This window comes from Ammospiza nelsoni, chromosome 3, assembly GCF_027579445.1.
Source record: "Ammospiza nelsoni isolate bAmmNel1 chromosome 3, bAmmNel1.pri, whole genome shotgun sequence".
Lineage (NCBI taxonomy): Eukaryota > Metazoa > Chordata > Aves > Passeriformes > Passerellidae > Ammospiza > Ammospiza nelsoni.
Genome location: NC_080635.1, coordinates 40,216,910 through 40,237,522, shown reverse-complemented (window position 1 = coordinate 40,237,522; position 20,613 = coordinate 40,216,910). Strand labels below are relative to the sequence as shown.

At 38.7% G+C, this 20,613-nt stretch overlaps 1 protein-coding gene across 2 annotated transcripts in view; it reads left to right on the top strand.

Annotated features, from left to right (window-relative positions):
• RPS6KA2 (ribosomal protein S6 kinase A2) overlaps positions 1 to 20,613 on the top strand; it is a 276,138-nt gene that overhangs the window by 163,983 nt on the left and 91,542 nt on the right. For both annotated transcript variants that reach the window (XM_059467989.1, XM_059467988.1), the window contains one exon: positions 17,078 to 17,194. In XM_059467989.1, the coding sequence (XP_059323972.1) occupies positions 17,078 to 17,194 (117 nt within the window). The remainder of the gene's footprint in view (positions 1 to 17,077; positions 17,195 to 20,613) is intronic.

Genomic DNA, 20,613 nt, shown 5'->3' with positions numbered 1-20,613 from the left:
GATGATGGATGGTGGAACCCATCAGCATTCCCATACAGTTCTGTAAGCATCAGCATGCTCTAAACAGCTCAGTGGTTAGAAATGGGCCAGTTCATTTCCATTAACCTAAAAACAGCTTTTACTGTTTGTTGTACTTTTGAACCTGAAGTAAAGCATTAATACCTGCTGGAATGCTGTCTAAGCTCTGGAGATTTAGAAACATGAATTGTACAGACCATTAAATTAAAATAAAGCAATTACATCAGTGTTGCCTTATGATGGGGCTGGGGAATGAGGAAATTTGGCCTCTGTTTCTGGTCCTGTCAAATTCACTGTGTGACCATAGGCAAGCAGCTTAACCTCACAGCATCTGAGGTTAATACTTACCCAACTTGCAGGGTTTTCTGAGGCTAGATTTATGTTTCTGTTGTTTCTTTGGCATCCTGAAATGGATGGTGTTTGCAGTGCATATGCTGTTGATAATAGCATGAAACAAAATGAAATGTAAATTACTTTTTCATTTGTTATACGTGAGAAATGCAGAACTCCCGGCCCGTGTTTTAACATTTTGAAGAATGCTGCAATGATTTGATAAAAATAATTGCAGACAGTCAAGCAAGTAAATTTACATAACAATTTTTTGTTTGTTTGTTTTTAGGCATGTGATTAATCCCAGGTTTTTGATGACCCAGATTAGGTCATCATTGCAGTTACTTCAGCAATGCAGTAATACAGAAACTTTCCAATGGAAAATTATAGCAATAATTCCCTGAGGAAAGAAATGTACAAAGCAGCCATTTCTATGGCAGTCAAAAGGAAACCATGAATTTTTCATTGCTTTATAGATGCAGCTCCAAATTGCAAAACTCGTCTTCTTTCAGTGTAAGTGGTTTTGAGGCCTTTGGCATTAGTGGTCAGTGGAGTAAATCCTGTATGTAGATTGTTGAAATGTTTTTTCAGTGGCAACAGAAACTCTCAAGGGAATTTAATTTCTCTTTCACAAAGAGAGAAAGCAAGATGAGGGGACATTGCAGGACTGATGCACTGCTGGGCTGTTCCTCAGGCATTACCTTATACATTTATAAACAAAAGTTTTATATTCACCCTCTATAGTCAAGCGGTTCTGTTTGGCAAATCATTTTGCACTGGATTACTGAAGGTTCTGAGTCTTTCATAAACCAGGTGAACCATGCAGGTTCTCATTTGGCTTTCAGCTGAATTACTGGATTTTATAGAGCTCTATATTATTGAAAGATTTTTGTATAGATTGCCATGTCTACTGGCATCCTTCACAGGGACCTTTCAAATCTGGATGAAAACCTAGATTTTCTTAGTCATTACCTGTATAAATATATAGGCTTAGGTTTTTTGTTGTTGTTTAAGTAATTATGTGTTCAGACCTGTATCGCTTAAAGAAAAGTTTCTTTAAATACCTAGGCTATTTTTAATCCAGTTTGTTTTCTTGTTTTGTTTTGTTTTTTTAATGGCTGTTCTTTGCAAAGCATTCTGTTCTATTACTGAGGTTTTTCACGCTGAGGAGTGCCAAAATATAAATGGATATGGTTCTGGAGCTCTTTTGAGGGGGCTGGTGTATCAGGAGCTGTGGGAATACATTCAGGGATACATTGTCCAAGCAAGGTGCCACCTTTTGAATACCAAAGAGTTGGCATTTAGTTATTTCAGAGAAAATTCACATTCTGAAGGAAGATAAGCTGTTACAATTCTAGGTTTTCATTCTGCTCCTTTTTACAACAAGAGGTGAAATAACACAACATTATCTGGTTGTTTAGCCAAGCAACAAGTAAAATAAAAGCCTAGTTCCTCAGACTTTGATTTCTTCATCAATACAGTGAAGTCCCACTGTTGAAAATCCACAATTAGGATCTAATAATTTACTATTTCTCAAATAGCTTTTAAACACCAAGTGATGAATCTCCTATTCATTCCTGACTTTTCTTCATGGAGTGATGCTATTTATGTGTTTTGATGATCCTCTGAAGTCTGTAGGAAGTCCTTTGATGGTTGAGCCAGTGTTTTGTTAACAGGATGTTTCCATCTTCTGTTACTGCTTTAAACTTACCAAAAACAAATTTAGAAACTCTCCCTGTTTATAAAGGAGATGACAGTGCTAGCTGATTAAAAGGGGCGTAATTTGTTGCCCCACTTATCTTGTGTTGTTGATTAGCTGCAACAGATACTGATGCCAAATTCACTTTTTATATGAGTTAGTTTGGCACATATGCATGACAGTTCTTCCTCTTGTACCATCATTAGCAGACTCAAACTAACTGGCATTCTGCCACTGGGGAAAAGGAGAATTGTTTTCACTTAGGGTGCATCTTGTGTTCACCATCTGTATCCTCTGTTTTTAGGGTCTGATCCTGCAAAAGTATTGCAAGAACAGTTAGTTCTCTAACATCTCCTAATGTTGCTGGCAATTAATTATGCCTGTTTATAAAGAGAGGGGTTTTTAAGAGCTGGGGCTTATATTTGTAAGGTGGATTCTGAATATCTCGTATAAATCTTGTAATGGTCACCATTTGTTAATAGGATTTGTTGTATTTACAGCCACGTGCAGATCATTGTGGGTTCTTGAAAAAAACACAACAAAAGAGTGTAATATCAGATAGGACAAAAAAAAAAGAGGCAATTGAAGAGTTAGGATTCAGGTTAGTAACACATAAATGGCATCTTTTCTGATGTTTTTCTGCCCTTCCCAGGGAAGGATATTGCCCATGTCTAACCTGAATTTTTCATGCTGTGGTTAGGTTTATTGCCCCTGAATGTGTCCATAGTATAATTTAGGTTTGATACAGGTCTCCAGTCTTGCACAACTGACAAAATACTGCAGGTTGACATTATATCAGGCTTGGTTTAGGGCTTCTGTTTCCATGCACACATTTGAGGGTGGAAAACAGCTTTTGTTTAGGCCGCCATTGTTATCCCCAAGTCCCACAGTGGCCTGGGGGGGGGGTTGCAAGACCCAGTCTGAGAGCCACCCGTGTACCTGTCGGCAGTGTTCATGTGGGTTGCAAACTTGTTTCTTGCCTTGGCTCAGAATTTCTGTGGCCTTTACCCTGCAGAGTTGAGCAGTTGTGTGGCTGTGACAGGCTGGGAGATTGTCAGCTCTGCTCAGTGTGGCTTGCCACAACCCAAGCCCTTCTGTCCTCACTCTGGGGGCTCGCTGCTGGAATGTGCCCTGCGTGTTTTGCCTTACATCTCTCCCAGAGCTGGCCACAAGTACAAAACAACCTGGCTCCTTCCATTACACCTTGTGAGAGCTACCACCTCGCTCACCCGTCGCTCACTTCCAAACTGGGATTTAAAAGATTCCTTATAATTTCCCAGGAGCAGAGCAGCTGGAGACCTTCCTGAGGCAATGCCTCTCTGGGTTTGAGGAGCTGAGGATGGGCTGAGGGGCAGCAGCTCTGTTCGTGATGCTGGTGTGGATCCCAGGGATCTGCAGCTGCATCCCACCCCAGTTCCTGCCCAGCCCAGCCCTGTGCTCCTCCTGGCACTCTCCCAGACTTAGCTTGCCACACAAGGATTCATGATGGGGTCACTGGAAGGCAGCAGGACGTTTCCAGCTGGGATGGGCAGTAACTTGGTTTGCTTCATGGTTGAGAAGAAAATACTGAAAGGGATTATCCTTTCATAGGTGACTTCTGAGGGAGAGAGATTCAGTAGCTAACTTGGCTGATAGGTGCTGTTTAGTGTGCAATGGACTCCTTAGGTCTTCAGATGAACGTCTGTAAAAAAAAGAAAAAATTTTTCTGATTTTGCTCCAGACAAAACCCAGCATATTCATGTGGATATGCATCACATACTTTTTCCTTGTTAATAATGGGAATAATGTTGTGCACTTTCTATAATATTTATTTGTATCTGGTACACATCATCCTGGGTCAACTTGCAGCAAGTGTATTAAAGTGTTAGATTCTTCTGCTTTCTGCAGTTCCAGGAACCTTAGTTATAGCTGCACCTAATCAACCTTCAGTGTCCTTAAAATATACAGTTACAGCTTGTTGGCATAGCAGTTGGTACAAAGATGAGAAGCTGATATGAATTTTTTGTTTCTCTTTACTTTTAACCTCCAAATGAAGGCTATTTACACAGCAGTCTTATATGTCAACCAGCTTCACTTGCTACTTCATAGAACTGGAAGTTCAGATATTGCAACTATGCAGAACTGTAATTCTTATGTTACTTGACATTTTAGATGGTTTCAGTGACACAATTTAATTCAGACTCACTGATGACATCCATCTGTATTTTCACAAGCATAAGGAGTTCTATGAAAACAAAAGAATTTGGTATTGACCTGTACAAAAAAGTTTCAGTTGTAGGTTCTGGATAAAATTCAAAGACAGTAGATGACAATTTACTCAGCCTTTGTGGGTAAAGAAACATTCTGAACATTGAAAACAAATCAGAAAAAGCACAGTCTAAAAATAATGTTTTATGGACAATGGAGCTTTTAACAAAGCGAGCTGGAACTCTGCTTTGGCATAGCAGGACCCTGCAGTTTAGTCAGCAAGAAAAAAGAATGCTTTTCAATGCAAATAAATTTAAGAATACAAATCAAAATTTATGGCAAATTGATAATCAGCTTTTCACTGTGTTTTACATTAAAGAGTTTTTTCCTTACCATATTGTCTTAAATTGCAGAAACTTTACCTCCCATGATGTCTTTGAAACACTTTGGAATTACTCTTCTTTTATCACAAAATGGGGAAAAAAAAATGAGTGTTGGACTTGTGTGTTTGATTAAACACTTCTTTAAAGTAACACTTTTGTGTGGTTTCAGCTTTCCTCTTTGGCTTTCACTTGTCATCTTCTGGTTGTGTTGTCTATTTTTCCTTTGTCCATAATATTAATTTCAGCTTCCTTTCATTACTGGTTGATTGAATTACTTCACTTACCACTCAGTTGTCTTCTTGCTGTTGTTTATAAACATCACTATAGTTACATGTGATACAGATATGGTTGGCTGGCGAGGGTTATAAAGTCTCACTATAAAGGCTATAATAAATATACTGTAGCCAAAATTTTCTAGGACTCCCTGAGAAGCACAATAAATGCCTTATCTGTAAAGGAACAGGAATAGCTGTTCCTTGGTGTCCTGCATTTCATACACAATTACTGAATTCAAGTGGTTTTCAAATTTTCTATGTAGCAAAAAAAAATTATTGGCAATTATAATGTGTCATCAGATTCTTCTTCAGAATTCTGTCTCCCAGCTTCATTAAGGATTTCACTGATACTGCAGCCCAGTGGAGCCAGCTGGTGATTCTGAGTTTCAATGGGATAGCATCCACCATATGGAGCACCAAAATGCTTTTTTATTTTATTAGCCTGATATTTTAAAAAATTGAGTAACACCTGTGTAAAGTGTGGCACTGTATTTTGATGTTCATTTTTCTTTGTTCTGGTTACTAATATAAGCTGTATCCAAAATGAATGTTAAAAGTCAAATAGGAAGAACTCATTTAATCTGTGCCCATTCACTTTTCTCTGAATGGCAGGTTAGTCTCTTCCAGGAGTCCCAGACAGCTCTGTGGCTGCTCTGAGCACAGGAACCATCTCACTGTTTACTGTATAGTAACCTTTACCTTCTGCAGCTCACTGGGGATGAACTTGTGAGAGAGGTCAAGATGTTGCACTGCAAAGATCTTTATCTGTGCTCTGGACTTTTTGTAGTTCTGTAACCACTGTCATTTCAGTAAGATGCCAGATATAAGTTTGTCTTCTCTTTCTACCTTCTCACTTTACAGTGTGCAGCAAACTGATTTTCAGCAAAGCCATTTGGATTATCTTTTATTTAAAAAAACAACAACAAAACAACAAAGCCTTTACCAGTTAAGATGCCATGTAAATTTGTTTTAACAGTTTCCAGCCAGAACAGAAAAATATTGAAATAGCTGCAGATCAATGAAAACTACCTAGGCAGGAACTTGGTAATCTCCATTTGACCTTTTTCTTGCTTGTCTATATATTAAAAAAAATACTTGTAGAATGGAGGCGAAAGCAGTAAATTTGCTCTAAAACTGGTATATTCAATATTTTAAAACCCCAGAAGCTTCTGCACAGAAGTGGATTAAACAGAAAGAGCTCCTTTCCACTGCCTTCCTTCATCATCATCATCATCATCATCATATACCTTTGTTTTAAGTAGGGTTTTTGTGAATAAGATGGCTGAAGATAAGAACCAGGACCACTTGATGTAAATGTCCCTTTACACAGCTGGGTGAGTAGAAGAGCTGCAGGGCAGGTGGAAGCCAAGCCTCACAGTCTGCAGGAGCGTGGTGATGAGCACTGCAGCTGGGCTCAGCTTTCAGTTGTCTTGGCAGATTTCTAAATGATGCCAGATGATCTAAAGGGTCAAATGGTACAAGGACTGTGCAAATAAGTAAAATTTATTTTGAATTAAGGGACTGAAGGCACTGTTTTTTCCCATACCTGTTGAAGTTTCTCCCTGTATAAAAGTTTGGCATGACAACTGACACAGGGTTGTAGGTTTGCTTCCAGTTTCATGGCCAAGAGCCCTGATTTCCCTGACTTGTGGTGGCAGTGATCATGATAGTAGCCACAGAGGGTAAGAATGTCCCTGCAGAAGGATATTGCAATAGTTTCTACAAGTATATATCAGGCCAGAAAAATGAAACTATGAGAGCATTATTGCCTGCTGGAGACTGTAGAAAATCCACAGTGAAAATCATGGGTTGATCAAAAGCTGGCCTGGAAATATCCAGTATAATGCAGTGTATGTCTTTTGCAAAGTGCATATTCTCCATCTAATGCTAAAGGAGTCATTGAGGAATGAGGGAAGGAAGAATTAATATAAAGCTGAGCTAATTAGCATAGACTTCCTTTACAGTCAGCAGAAAGAGGCAAGCTTACTAAAAGAAAAGCCTAAAAGCACCCATTCTTTTGTCAGCTGTACAAAAGTTTAGACAGCTAACTCAGAGTTTGGCTGTTGAACAGAGTTCAGATACATGCTTGGATTAATCCTACTCTGGAAATCATTTTCAGTAGACTGCAGTAGACTGTGGATCAGCTTTGACTGCTGAAGTCTACTGAAAGTTTTGCTGCTGTGACACTGCCATGATAAGTTTGTCAAGATCCTGGTCAGCTGACAACCAACTAACTTACCACTCTCCCCGCCTTTTGTTATACAAAATCACGTTATCCATTGTAAATCTCTGCAAAACAGATTGGTGCAGAAGTTTGACCTCTTTGAAATAAGAGAGTCCTCTAAACAGTGCTACAAAGGTGTTCTTGCATCCAGATGGATTTTTTGTTTTGTTTATTCTCATTCTCAAAATACACATCTTTTCAGTCAGTGTGTGTACATAATGTGTGCTTCTGTTTAGTACAGTAATTGTAAACAATTATTCCCTTCACAGAAAAAAGAGTGTGTGATAATTATTTAGCAGCTTCTTCCTTGGAGATCGGCTGTGTGAATCTTTGAGGGACATGATCTAAACTAGAGGTTTCTTAGTAGTTAAAAAACCACAAAATGTTATGGGCCTTTTCCTGGGCCACATTTTCAGTAGACTGCTGAAGCTCTGTTTAAGAGGTACTTGTGGTACATGGTAACAGTCCTTAGGCACTGAAATATGAATGTCTGCAAGTAATGACCTAACGACTCTTAGCCGTGGTTGTAATAAAAGTATACAGCTGGAGAGATAAGTTTTAGCATTCCTTGCTAAACATTTGTCCATGAAACTGGAGCCAGCATGAGATGAGGTATTGTCAGGTACTTTTTGTAACTATTTTTAGATTTTATTTTATCTGTGTGTTTTTGTATAACTTAAAAAATTGAAGCTGCAGTCTACATAAACAAGCAGAGTCTGGATCCACTGCATTCATAGTGTGTTTTGGAGGCCCAGTTGAGTTACTGGAGGAGGCTGGATGCCTAAGGCCATTAACCAGCTGTGCAGCAAAGCACCTCTGGTCCCCATCACACTCTCACCCTTTGCTTTGGGAGCAGTTTTGAGTGTGCCAGGACTGCTCACCAGCTTCCCCATCAGATCACTCCAGTACATACATGCATGCCTGTACTTTCTCCTCATCCCAGGAAGATGGTTAGATATGGATTAAGCGTAAACTGGATTAAGCTGCTGCATAAACGGGGTAAAATTTGCATTTATAGTAATTTAGTATTGCAGTTCTTCTCTTGGTTTAATTCTCTGTTGGCATAGGTGCAAGCCAATTGCCCTTCTCTAATGTCCCCTTTGATACCTCCTTTTCTCTCTGCTCTCCAGATCTTACTCCTCTGTCCATGTTGCCAAATTTGTCATATCATCTCTTAAAATTTCCTTTTTGCCATTTTCTCTCTGCCTCATTCAGCTGCTTCAGCCTCTCTCCTTCAGTGCCTTCACTGATCCTCTGTGTTGTGAACAGCAGCATTAAAATTAATTTGTATTTGCTTTGATTCCATAATGACCTCACATTAGTCCATTTCCCTGTTAATGCTCTGCCTGCAAAATGCCACTGAGATAATGAACGTCATTACAACTCGTTTTTCCCTAACATAATGCCAGCAGGACTCCAGTTTGTGAAGTACAAGCTGGTTGAACCCTTAGTGGATGCTTGATTTAATTAATGGGAGGACACAAAATGTGCAAGCAGGTCAATATTCTTCTTGGAGACAAAATGATAATTACCAAACCCTACAAGTGATTTGCAAACAGCAGATGGGTATATTTCCTAAACTGACTAATCCAACAGTTCAGTAATGCGATTATCTCTTATTACAGCCTTTTGTCGACTCTGCCTCACATTTCAAGATGAAACCTGGTATTTTTCCCTTAGTATGCATATTAAAGATGATTCAGTTCTTTAAAATCACCATCCAAATGCCCCAGGGCTTTGTATTTTCTACTTACTGTGTTGTGGTGCCATTTACACTGCTGTGGCGGGCAGTGTTTTATTTGGATAATGAAACAGTGAGGAAATGGTTCAAAATATGTTTTGCTTAAGCAGTTTATCTTCCTAGTGCAGCTGGAGTTTTTATTTCACACTCAAATGCACTAGTAAAACATCAGGCACCTTTTTTTTCTAGTCTGTGAAGCAGCTGAGTACAGCAATAAGAGAATTGGAGTAATTTAGCAGGTATTTATATTCTTGCATAGCACCCTTAACATATAGACGTTCTTTTCTGTCTTCCTTCTTTTTCAAGTCTAATGCCACAGTACCTGAACATTTGGTATCTTTCCAGTGCCTAACCACAAAAGAAAGAGGAAGATGGCCTTACCCGCAGTTCACAGATGGGAAGGTGGGACACAGGGCTGTGGGGGCTACCTGTAGTCTGGAGATGCACAGAGCAGAGGTTGCCATCACACGAGGACTGTCCCTTTAGGGCTTTCCTGGGAGTGCTGATGCCCTGCAGCAGGGCCAGGAGTTCTGGTGAGTGGCTGCACTGGTGATGGGTGGGGCATCCCTGGGGCGGTCTCTGGCAGGAGTCACCCACTGCAACTCGCAGTTTGTTCAGACCAGAGTGCACAGGGAACAACACTGACCGGGGAACCAGCCCTCAGATATGTTATAATATAATTATTTTTCAATGCAGTCGTGTATATTGGCCCCTGCCATTGCATGTAGCCCTGTTCAGGTTCCTGTTCATAACCCTGTTCAATGGGGACATAGAATCATCATAAAGAAACAAGAATACTTACCCTTCTAAAGAGGCATGTTTTCTGCCATGCATTGGCTCCAGACACACTGGGACTTAGTTCCTTGATGAAAGAGCAGCAGTTCTTCTTTTGCCTGTTCACCAGCAGAAACAATCAACAATGGACCTTATAGCTCTTTGGAGTTGTAGAGGCTAATGGCACACGTGGAAAGCCATGCCAAGAGGGATGTTGGTGAAAACCTTCCTGCTCTTATTTAGTGTGGAAAGAACAATATTGATGAGTTCCTTGTCCTTTAATGGTGTGACTCATTTTGAGACTGTTTTTGGTAAAGTTCACAGAGGTATTTGAGTATTTGTAGAGAGCTGCCGTATGAGTAAGGCTGGCCAACTGTTTATTTTTTTGGGTTTGATTTTTTTTGGTGACCAGATGGTTCTGCTTTTGTCTTTTTAACCCCTTGCTTTAACATTTTGTTAGGCACTCTTTCTATTCACCAATCCTCATAAACTATTGCAGTTTGTGTAAGAAATACCATAAAAATTAGAGTTACTCTGGCTAGTGATTCATGTCCAGGGTTGAAAGTTAGATCAAGAGTTGGGGTCTCCCTCCCTCCCCTACTCACTCAATGCATATCGGCACTTGGAATAGGCCACAAGTTACATGAGTTCTCCTCGTGTAACTTTTTAGTCATAGTGTTCTATGTGTTTGTCCTAGTCAGGGACTGGGTCTGTGAAGACACTTCAGTCATCAGATAAAGGGCACCAGACTTCAAAATGCTGCTCACAGTGAATTCGATGGTCATTGTGCCAGGTCTGTATTTGGCTTTCCAGCATAAACTTGCCTATCTTCTCAAAAGGTAATATGGAGTTAAATAACACATTAAAATTTTAAGAGAGATTGGGATTTCTTTCCTAAATCTTTCACAAAGGTGAACAGAATGTGTTATCTTCAATTTGAAATGCCAACAAGTATGTCATTACTGGGGAAAACGAGCAATTTCTGTGTATACTGGATGCATTGCAGATAATTTGTCTGTCTATTGCTGCCGTATGGGAATGCAAATTTTTTTCTATTAATTCTCATGATGTTCCCACAGGATAGCAAAATGCAACTATCCCTATTTTTTGAGTTAGGAAGGAAGTAGAAAAAATGCCTAATTTACTGAGCTGCAAAATACTGATCAGTGGACTATTTCCAACACCTGAAAGTATTTTTTAATTTTCTGGATGTTTCAACTGTATAAGTTCTTTTGAAAAATCTTCCATTTCAATAGAAGTTTCATGGCATTTATCAGCAAATATCTCTTTCATGAAGACATTAAAAATCTGGCCACAATACTTCTCTATTTAAGTGTGTTTCAAAATCAAATTATAAATGTGAATTCATCTCATGCGACTGCAGAAGCCCCCAACTCAGCAAACCATCTTCGACTTCCTTCATAGGCATCAGACAGAAATGTGCACTTTTAGGATGTAATTTCTTTTAAGGATCTGATCTCTTTTAATCATGAATTCCCAGCTTCCCTCTATTGACTGCAAAGTAAACCTAGTTCAAAATGTTGTCTTGTTCCATAAATGCTTGCACTTATTTAGCTTGCATTTGTTTAGCTGAATTCAGCCTCAAGTGATTCATCAAAGACACACAGGATGCCTTGTAGCACAAAAGATTTTACCCAAATCTCCTGGATTCTCAAGCCTCCACCTCATGGACTTTACTGATATATCCAGGAGATTTTATTCACTGCCTTTGCTCTCTGTGAGTCATCTCTTTCCATTTAGCTGGTTGGACTTCAGCTGAACCCCAACTGTATACAGTCTTGTATTTGGGAGAAGAAACTAAAAATGTAAGATAAAAAATTGGAGCTGGAGAGAAGTGCTAAAGCGTTTTAAAGAGAGCTTAGTAGTTACCCCCTCTAGAAAAAAGTCTGCTGAATTTAACAGCTGATTTCCACAGAAATTGCTCGTTTTCCCCAGTAATGACATACTTGTTGGCATTTCAAATTGAAGATAACACATTCTGTTCACCTTTGTGAAAGATTTAGGAAAGAAATCCCAATCTCTCTTAAAATTTTAATGTGTTATTTAACTCCATATTACCTTTTGAGAAGATAGGTAAGTTTATGCTGGAAAGCCAAATACAGACCTGGCACAATGACCATCGAATTCACTGTGAGTTCCACATGCTTCTTTAAGAGCTCAGTGAGTCCAATTCATTGTTGTTAAAGCAAATGTTTATTTGTCAGTAGAGAACAAAGCAACCGGGCCCATTTATGGCATTATTGCTGTTTGCATCTTTCCAGATGACAGTAGAGACCAGAATTTGGATTATAACCCATTTAAAATAGACAATTTATTTTTCAATTTTTACTCCAGCTGCTGGAGACTTGCTTGGGAAGAGGTTTATGAAAATGCTCCTATACTTTCCTCTTTAATGTAGATACTTGTCCTCAAAGAACTGAATGCAGGCCAGCAATTCATTTCCTGCCCTAGGCAGTATTTGAATAGCCTGTTATGCCTGTGACACAAATTACTCTCCTATGGGCTGAGCTATATTGGAAACTGTGAAACAGAGGTAGAAACCTGGCCTCATCTTTATCAAACACATCCTGTCCTAACTATTCCCTTATCACAGTTTTAAAACATGCTTTCTTAATGAATCATATTGTTTTGAAATGTTGTGTTCCCCCTGATACTTGGTAGTTAAATAATTGTGATTTGGGTTTATGGTAGGTGGTACCCTGCCAGATTGGAAGATTGGCATCAAACTAAAGTCTATGTCCTGAGCATGTGCTGTAGACAAATAATGATTGCCTTGAACAGTAAAATGTCTTCTGAGTTACCATTATTTCTCATGTCCTCCTGCCACATTTTTGTTGATTTCCTCATTGACCTCAGATCCTAAAGCACACAAGGCTGAAGACTGTAAAACTTGCACATCAAAAGTGCACATATTTTTGTTGGAAAATGAAGCGTACCCTTTACAGCTATGCCTGTACACCAGTCTTGGTCCTCTGCAACTGAGGAGATCACCGAGGAAGGAATAAAACTGGGACTCCTCTCTTGGTGATTTTTCAAAACAATAATCATATAAAATTAGTGCCATGGCTTTTTTGCATATGATATGGTAGCGTACATTTTTCTGTTGGTAATAAAAGTAGCTGATTCTTGGACTTCTGATATTTCAGGAAGTTTTGGTGAGGAAAGTTTTTCTGTGTATGGGTGAAATATATCTGGCAGTTAAGGTAGTCTCTCTGTTTGGTGACCTTAGCTCTGCTTGTTCAGAAACGAGTTGTGGAGTAGCCAGACAAGACTCCAAAAGCATTTTGGAAACCTGTGCATTTTCTAGGGGTATTTTTTCCATAATGTTTGCTGAGAGGCTGTGGAACAGGCAAGACAGTAAATTGAAGAGTTACTCTCCAGGAAGGCCTGCCATTTTGAGTGACTTTTTGTACTCCACTGCCAAATTCAAACCCCTACACTTCTTGATCGTGCTCTGACATGACAATGGGTTGGGAAGTATCATTGTAGTTAGAAGAGTTTTCTGTGATTGCTGTCAAACAGCCACTGAGCATTAGTGCCTCTCTTTCTTCAAGGTTGCATGAAGAAGTCTTGGAGCTGAGACCAACGCTATAGGGACCTGTTTCCTTCCAGAAGCACCAAAAGCAGATGTGTCTGTGCTATCCACAGTCACTGGGCAAGAAGAGAGACTCTCTTCTCCTGTGTCCCAAAGGAAAAGAGATCAAAGCTGACTTTCTGTTTTAATAGTGAGTTATTTTATGTCCAGACCTTCTGCCAGCTTTAGGGGAAGCCTTTAAGTGAGTAATGCAGTGTAGAACCAGACCCAGAATTAGGTCTTTCTTGTATTAACATAGAGAAGCACTCTCTATTTCTCTTTTATCTTTCCAATTTATTGCCCTCCCTTCTCTAGTCTGTCCTGCCTGACCATGTGCTTTCTTCAAGTCACCAAGAACACCCATCTCACTTTTGTCATAGGATGATGTTTTTGTGCGAACATAAATATTTAGAGAAGTTTACAAAAGATGGAGCTTCATCAAGTCAAGCATTCCTGCTAATGCAGCATGGGACAAGTCAGCAGGGAGCAGGAGCCTGGGCTGGTGTGCACAGCTGTTGCAAGACCAGACTGTGGAACATTCCCTTTTGATTCCCCTGACTTCACTGATCAAAACCAGTTTTGAGGCTGGATGGTTGTTTTTTTCCAGAGTGAAATCTTTTCCATCAAAACAGCTTCTTCAGCGTGCAGACTTTGTCTGTATTGAGTCTCTTGTATCAGTTTTATGGTTGGTATGCAAATTTCTGATGCAGATATGGTGCACTTGCTGGAATAGTGAGAAATAAATCTAGAGAAGTATTAGAGAAGTTTCTAGCATGCAACCCAGACCAAAATAGTTGGGAGACCTGCCCAAATATAATTGTGCTTTGACAGTTTGGCTTTCACTCTGATCATCAATACCTGAGAAAAATTATGCCAGATTCCATATTAGCATAATACAGGAAGACTTCAAATGAGAAAATCCCATGTAAGTAAGAATGCAAATAAAGATTATAAGACTGCTTGGTTCATGCTGAGTTTTTCAGCTGGAAAGGTAAAACAAACAAATAGAAGTTATTCTGTGATTTATGCAGCCAATAATTAATAAGATTATAGAAATACATTCAAGGCAAATGGGTGCATTTGTGCAAACACGCCAGCATGTATTTCCTTTAAGGATCTGGGTCTGTCTTCACTCTCAAGCACTGCCAGTTTGGCTTTCTGCTCCAGGGGGAAGTGGATTTGCCATACCAGCTAAAATATTATCTACCTCTTGGACAGCTCACAAGTGACACCACTGTGGTGATGATGGGTGAAAAACCAGCTGTCTGGCATGCCTTTTCTTCAGTGCTGCCTTGCTGCCCCTTTCTAGCAAGGCAACCACAGGAAATCCACAGGAAATCCTACCTTCCTAGAAAAATATCCTGCTTCCTCCTAAGGGCGTGTGGAACAGCCAACTCAACTGGACTGTGGGCAAATTGAAAGAGAATAATCTTTTGTAGGAAGTGGCTCAAGCTTCAGTGTTTGAAACACTGAAAACCACAGTGGACAGAAACCAGCTGGTTGGTCTGATCAAGTGTCAGCGATATTTTGGGCAGGACTGTTGAACTAGATGACCCCTAGAAGCCTCTTCCAACCAATGTTTTTATATTTTGATAATCACAAAAAAATCATCACAAAATCTAGCATTTTTCTTCTGTCTTTAAAATCTGTGCTTCTCTGATAAATATTGCTAGGCCTTGTATTTGGTTCCATTTCTTGTAAATACTCTTTTTTTTTTTTGCCCTGAGCTTTTAATTAAAGATGCATATAATTAAAGTACTGTTTTTATTGCATATTATAAATTTATTTATGCTATTCTACAGGAGTGCAAGAAATTTTTAGGCATTGTCCCAGCAAGCTGATTTTTCATCATTGTAATACTTTCAATATATTCCTGTAACTGAACATGTTTCATGAACCTAAAGAGGTTATATTAAATTTAGTAATAGAATGAGAAATATGCTTGGGGTTGTAGGTCTTTGATGAGTAGTATGAATGAGTGAATTGAAACTCACTCATCATTTAAATTGCAAATGTAGTTGAAAGTGACTTCATGGTTCACGCTGGAGTACAAAATAATTGAAAAATATTATATATTTAATATCAGAAAGTTATGCTATCTCACACAGCAATTAAAGTAAAAAAAAAATGCACAGAGGAATCTTGGCAGTTCTGTACTTGGAAATCCTTTAAATCTGTCTGTGAAAACTGTTCGTTGGTTTCACACATTTCCTTTCAGGCAAACCTTTAACTATAGGAATTAGAATCAGAAAAAGGAGTTGCTCTGAGATGATGATTATTTTCCATGATTGTGGTAGCATGAATGAACTACAGGAAGCTTTCCAAACCAAGGAGAGGATATGGTCCACTGTTCCAAAGTATGTAAGAGTTAAGAGGCAGGGTAGGGAAGAGGAGGGTTGAAACTATAATATAGAAAGCAATCTGGGTAATGCAAACCATGTATCTGACAAATGACAGCTAGTAGAAAGTGATAGCAATTTTTCTGGAGAAGAAAATCAAAATTATTCTTATTTGGCACAGAATGTGTTTTGGCCAAATGTTTTGGGGGTTTTATGCATTTTTATTTTCAGGATATTATTTCTATTTTTCTCAACATTAAGTTTTAAGAGTGGGAAATAAATGTTATATTTTTAAGTCTTATAAGGATTTTTAGGGGGAAAAAGGAAAATTGCAGGAAAAGTCCACATAAAAATGTTTGTGAGATTGCAATTTTTTTTTGCTGGATGGAGAAATAGTCAAGCTTAATCCTAAATGAGTAAGTCCCTTCAAACTGGGAGATGATAAAAAAAAAGGTTTCTACTGAAAATCTATATTTTTGTTGTGGAGAAGTTAGAACAGGTAGTTTGGGGAAAACAAATCAACAAACCAAAAAGCTCAAATGTAGGTGTACAAAACACTACAGAAATATAAAGGTGTGTAAGTATTATCTTTCCTTATCTTTGTGTCCTTGAGGAGCAGGTTCTTTCTTCCAGGTTTCTTTTCAGCTCAGTGACTTTCTGGGTTGCTGCAAACTCTTTTCAGTCCCTCTGGGTCTCACGTGACCCAGTTGCTCTGTTTTTAGAGGAACATGGCAAAATAACGTGGAACAAAAGCCTGAAACTAATGCCATATGTCACAGCTTGCAGGATGGAAGTCCTAGTTCTGCTGATGTCTTTGAGGAATGTGCAGCTATTGACAGAGGAAAGATTTTCACAAAATGACCTGGACAGACCCAAAGCATAAAAAACTAATTCTTGCAAGCAACAAAGTGTGTTTCAGTCCTCTCCCACCACCACTTCATTTTACATCTAATCGTTAATTTGTTTTCTGTTTAAATGGTTACCAGCAGTAACTTTCCAATTTCTGAGGTAGTTAGGAAAGGGCTCTTTTAGCAATGTACAGTGTCTTTCCTTGTTGCCTGCTCATTAGAAGAATTACTGCTTAAGACTAAGGAAGCTTTTTAAGATTGACTTAAATGATGATTTGAGGGGAAGCTGAGAAAGTATGTAGAGAGAAGTGTGATGGAGCCTCTCCCATGCAGATTTGAGTACATGCCACTCTGCTATCAAGGTCTCTGATGGGCACACCAAGCTCTGCAGTGTATTTTTGGCTTCAACTTGTGTAATCTGTCCTTATCTAGTCATATCTTGAGGCTTAATAAACAGAATTGCCGGGTCTGGATGTCCTGACAATTACTCTCCCCAGCTGGTAAAAGGCACGTGGAATATTTAGACCAGCATTTGTTTCTATTTTCAAAATGTGCTACATGACTGTAGCATTACAGAAGACAAGATTTTATTAAACAATATGTTTCCTTAAGATAATGGCTCTGATTTGGGGGTTTTGTTTTTTTGTTTATTTTTCCTTTGCAGGAAGAAGGTATTGTGAAGGAAATAGACATCAGTCATCATGTCAAGGAAGGTTTTGAAAAAGCAGATCCTTCTCAGTTTGAACTGCTGAAAGTATTAGGACAAGGCTCATACGGAAAGGTAATTTTTATTGTCATCTAATCACCCAAGGCAGCACTGAAAATGTTGTGTCCTTTCTCTGAGTTCATTTACATTGCTGACATTGTCCATATATAAATTATATTGTAAAGGCAGATAAGGAAAGCCGTTCTCTCTTCATTTTAGTCATGCTTCAGTCTTTTAGCTGGGTTTCTGCAAATGAACCAGTTTAGAAAACAGCAGCTATGGCTCTGGACCTGGACCAATGAGCACAATGATTGTTAGTCAAGCATCACTGTTTACACACAGTGATAAACTATATTTATGGATTATCTATCCACCAGGGAGGTGAGTGTGCCACTGCTGCTTGGTTGGAGGGTGTAAATAGGAACCTTCAAAGACTTATTTAAGTTAGCTGCACAGTTCCCACTGAGGGCACCCTCAAGGACATTTCCAAGTCCCAGATTTCTGTTTAGTTCACACTCAGAGGCTTTGTAAACTCCTGGAGACAAAGCCCAGTGCAGAATACAGTAATCATAGCAAGAGCATGGGGGAAAACCCTGCCTGTATGGGGTAACCGCAAGCTAATTTGTGGAGAAGTAACATTTGCCACATATCTTAATAATAAGGATTTTCTTAATTCCAAAGACAGTTCTTCAGCAGGGCATGTTGGTTGAAATGAGAACCAGAAGGAAAGATGGTGAGAAAGGAGGAAAAGTCAATTCAGCCTTAAAGTCTTTCTAATGTCTTTAAATAAGGCATTGAAACCTTTGGAAGAGTGAACCTAGCTGAAACTAGGCATCAAAGTCCTTATATTATTCTGTAGAGTTTTAAGGACATATTTTCTAATCAGAACCTTTATTTTTATTCCTAAAGGAAGCTATATTAAGAGTGTTTATCAACTTCCTGGTTATTCTAGAATTAAATTGATAATTAAACCTATTAGAAGTTCCCTGAGATGAGAGATATATAGAAAGTTAACATTCAATACCAAGTCTTGGACTCAATAATTTCTTCAGAGGACAGTATATTTAAGTTTTAAATATTAAATTAATACAAAAAAGCAAACCGATCAAAATTAGGTTTACTATGGGACTCAGTGTAAGAAGGTGAAGAACAACAGAAAGAAACATCTTTGATAAAAGTAACAGAGTCAGAATAGTTGGTTTTCATACATAGACAGTAAAGATTTTAGGAATGGTTTGCTGGTTATCTTAGATTGTATTGATGTATTTTCAGTACTGCTCGAGTTGGCCTTCTAGCCTTAGGCATTTTATAAGCAAAATGCCTGGTCTGTGCAACCACTTCCCAAAAGGAAATCTGATTTCTTCAGTGGGAGTGTGGACAATGTACCTGTCTGGAGCTGCATGTAATTACAAATCACTTTCCATACCTTATGTGAGAAACATGGTAAACTCCCTGGAGCAGCAAAGACGTGGGGAAGAGAGGCTTACTCTGTGTTTCTTATGCAGTCCCCAACCACCTACACTTTCATCACCTTGGTATTTGAGCTAATGGTTCAAATCTGTGTCTCTGAGGATGCAAACCATTAAGTTTTCAAGTTATTCACTCAAGAACTAAATTAGAGAAGATGTCTTGGTGTCAGAGGGAGTGCCCCCAACACTCTGGAGACGCAGAGCACTTGCTTAGCTTTTTATCAGGCTTTGGGTGATGCACCAATTGCACAGCCAAGGGACTTCTGCTAGTTCAAGTTAACCTTACAAACATATCAAACTAGGATATTGAAAGTCGTGCTCAGCCACATGCACATGCTATTCTGGCAAACTCGTATAGTTCTGCTAATATAATCTGTCAGTTTAGCACTTCAGGGTTACTTGGTGGTTTCAAGAACAATGGGTAGCATTACATTTAAGAATAATCAGAAAGGTGACATCATTTTACAGTACAACACATTTTCATTTGTTCTGTTCCTTTCTGGTTTGGTGGTTATTTTGATGTCATCTGAAATAGAACACAGTGTTCGTGACTCATCTCTTTTGGAGGGAATGCAGGCAAGTGCCCTGTCCCATGCTACAGTGAACAGCTGACTAGTGACTGGTAATGGAAATTGATAATTTTGCTTATTACAGCAATGTGGATATTACAAGCTCTGCAAGATCACAGGGCAGACAAGATATTTCTACAACTGCAGCCTAATATTTCTGCAGATGCACTATGCTGTGCTGTTTTATGTGCAGTGCTGCTGAAAACCATTATCTTAAGGGTTTGGATTTTTGGTTTCTTGGGGTAAAGAGCCCATATTTTTTTTTTTTTTAAATAATAATACAGCTGAAAATCTAGTGTCTGGAAAAGCTTGCTTTTGACTTTCTCCTCCTTTTCAATGTAATACAAAAATTAAATCTTTTACTTGACCTGGACAGAAAAACATCCCAACTTTCCTCTGTAAACTTCTGAATGAATTGACTTCCTGTTAGTGCTGGAGCAGCTGAGCTTAGTTTATCATTAATAACAACAAAAACCACTTCAGAAAGTCTTAGGTGTGCCCGTTGCATCCAGATTAAAACCCTATCAGATCATGTCATACAAGTGTTGCAGCTCTGGTGCTGTCAGATGTGGGAGTCCTGATGAAGCTGTTCAAAGATTCAGAGAGAAATGAGAATTTACCTTCGAATTTACCTTCTTTTTTTTGGTTTGTTTTTGTTCTTTCCTTCCCATCTCACAGATCTTTACTCAAATGGGTTTGAGAAAATCTAATTTGTTTACAGATTGAAGTTTTTTTGGAGGAAGAGTCTTTCAATGTGCAAAACTTGTGCTAGAAACATACTCCTTCCTTATTTTTTGGCTTTTTATATTTTAGATGGAGACAGTTAACAAGGCCTCATGGTTCCTGGATAGGTAATTAATAAAATAATTGGAATTTTTAATCCAAATAGACACTTATTAGTTAGATCACTTCACCTGGCCTCTGTCAATTTGTATATTAATGAGTATATGGGATTGTATGTATGTGAGACTATATTTTTATTTCTACATTTGGCTTTACTTCAGCTTCTGTCCAGAAACACAAGTGCTGAAATTAAAAAAATAAGAGACACTGTTGCCTGACTTCTGAAGATCTGAGAATTTCTAAGATCACACTTCTGACCTCAGCAAACAGAGTGTGTCCTGAGAAGCAGCTAAAAGAGTTGTTTATTTTATTTCCAATTGATTTATTTCCCAATCATTAAAAAGTCTTGTACAGACCAAACTGAACCATTGATCCTGTTGTTCACTACCCCTCCAATGCTCAGATGCACTGAGGGGCAGATAAGAAATATTTGCATTGAGCACAATAAAAAGAGTACAAGTTTAACTACAAATTTTACTTTATTTTAATTAAAATTTCACACTGTCAGAATACAAAGCATAGGAGACTGTAACAGGAAAAACTGTCTTTTTTTGTAATAGCAACAGATTTTCAGCTGTATGAACTTTATTCTTCAGCTGCATCTTAGGCAAGT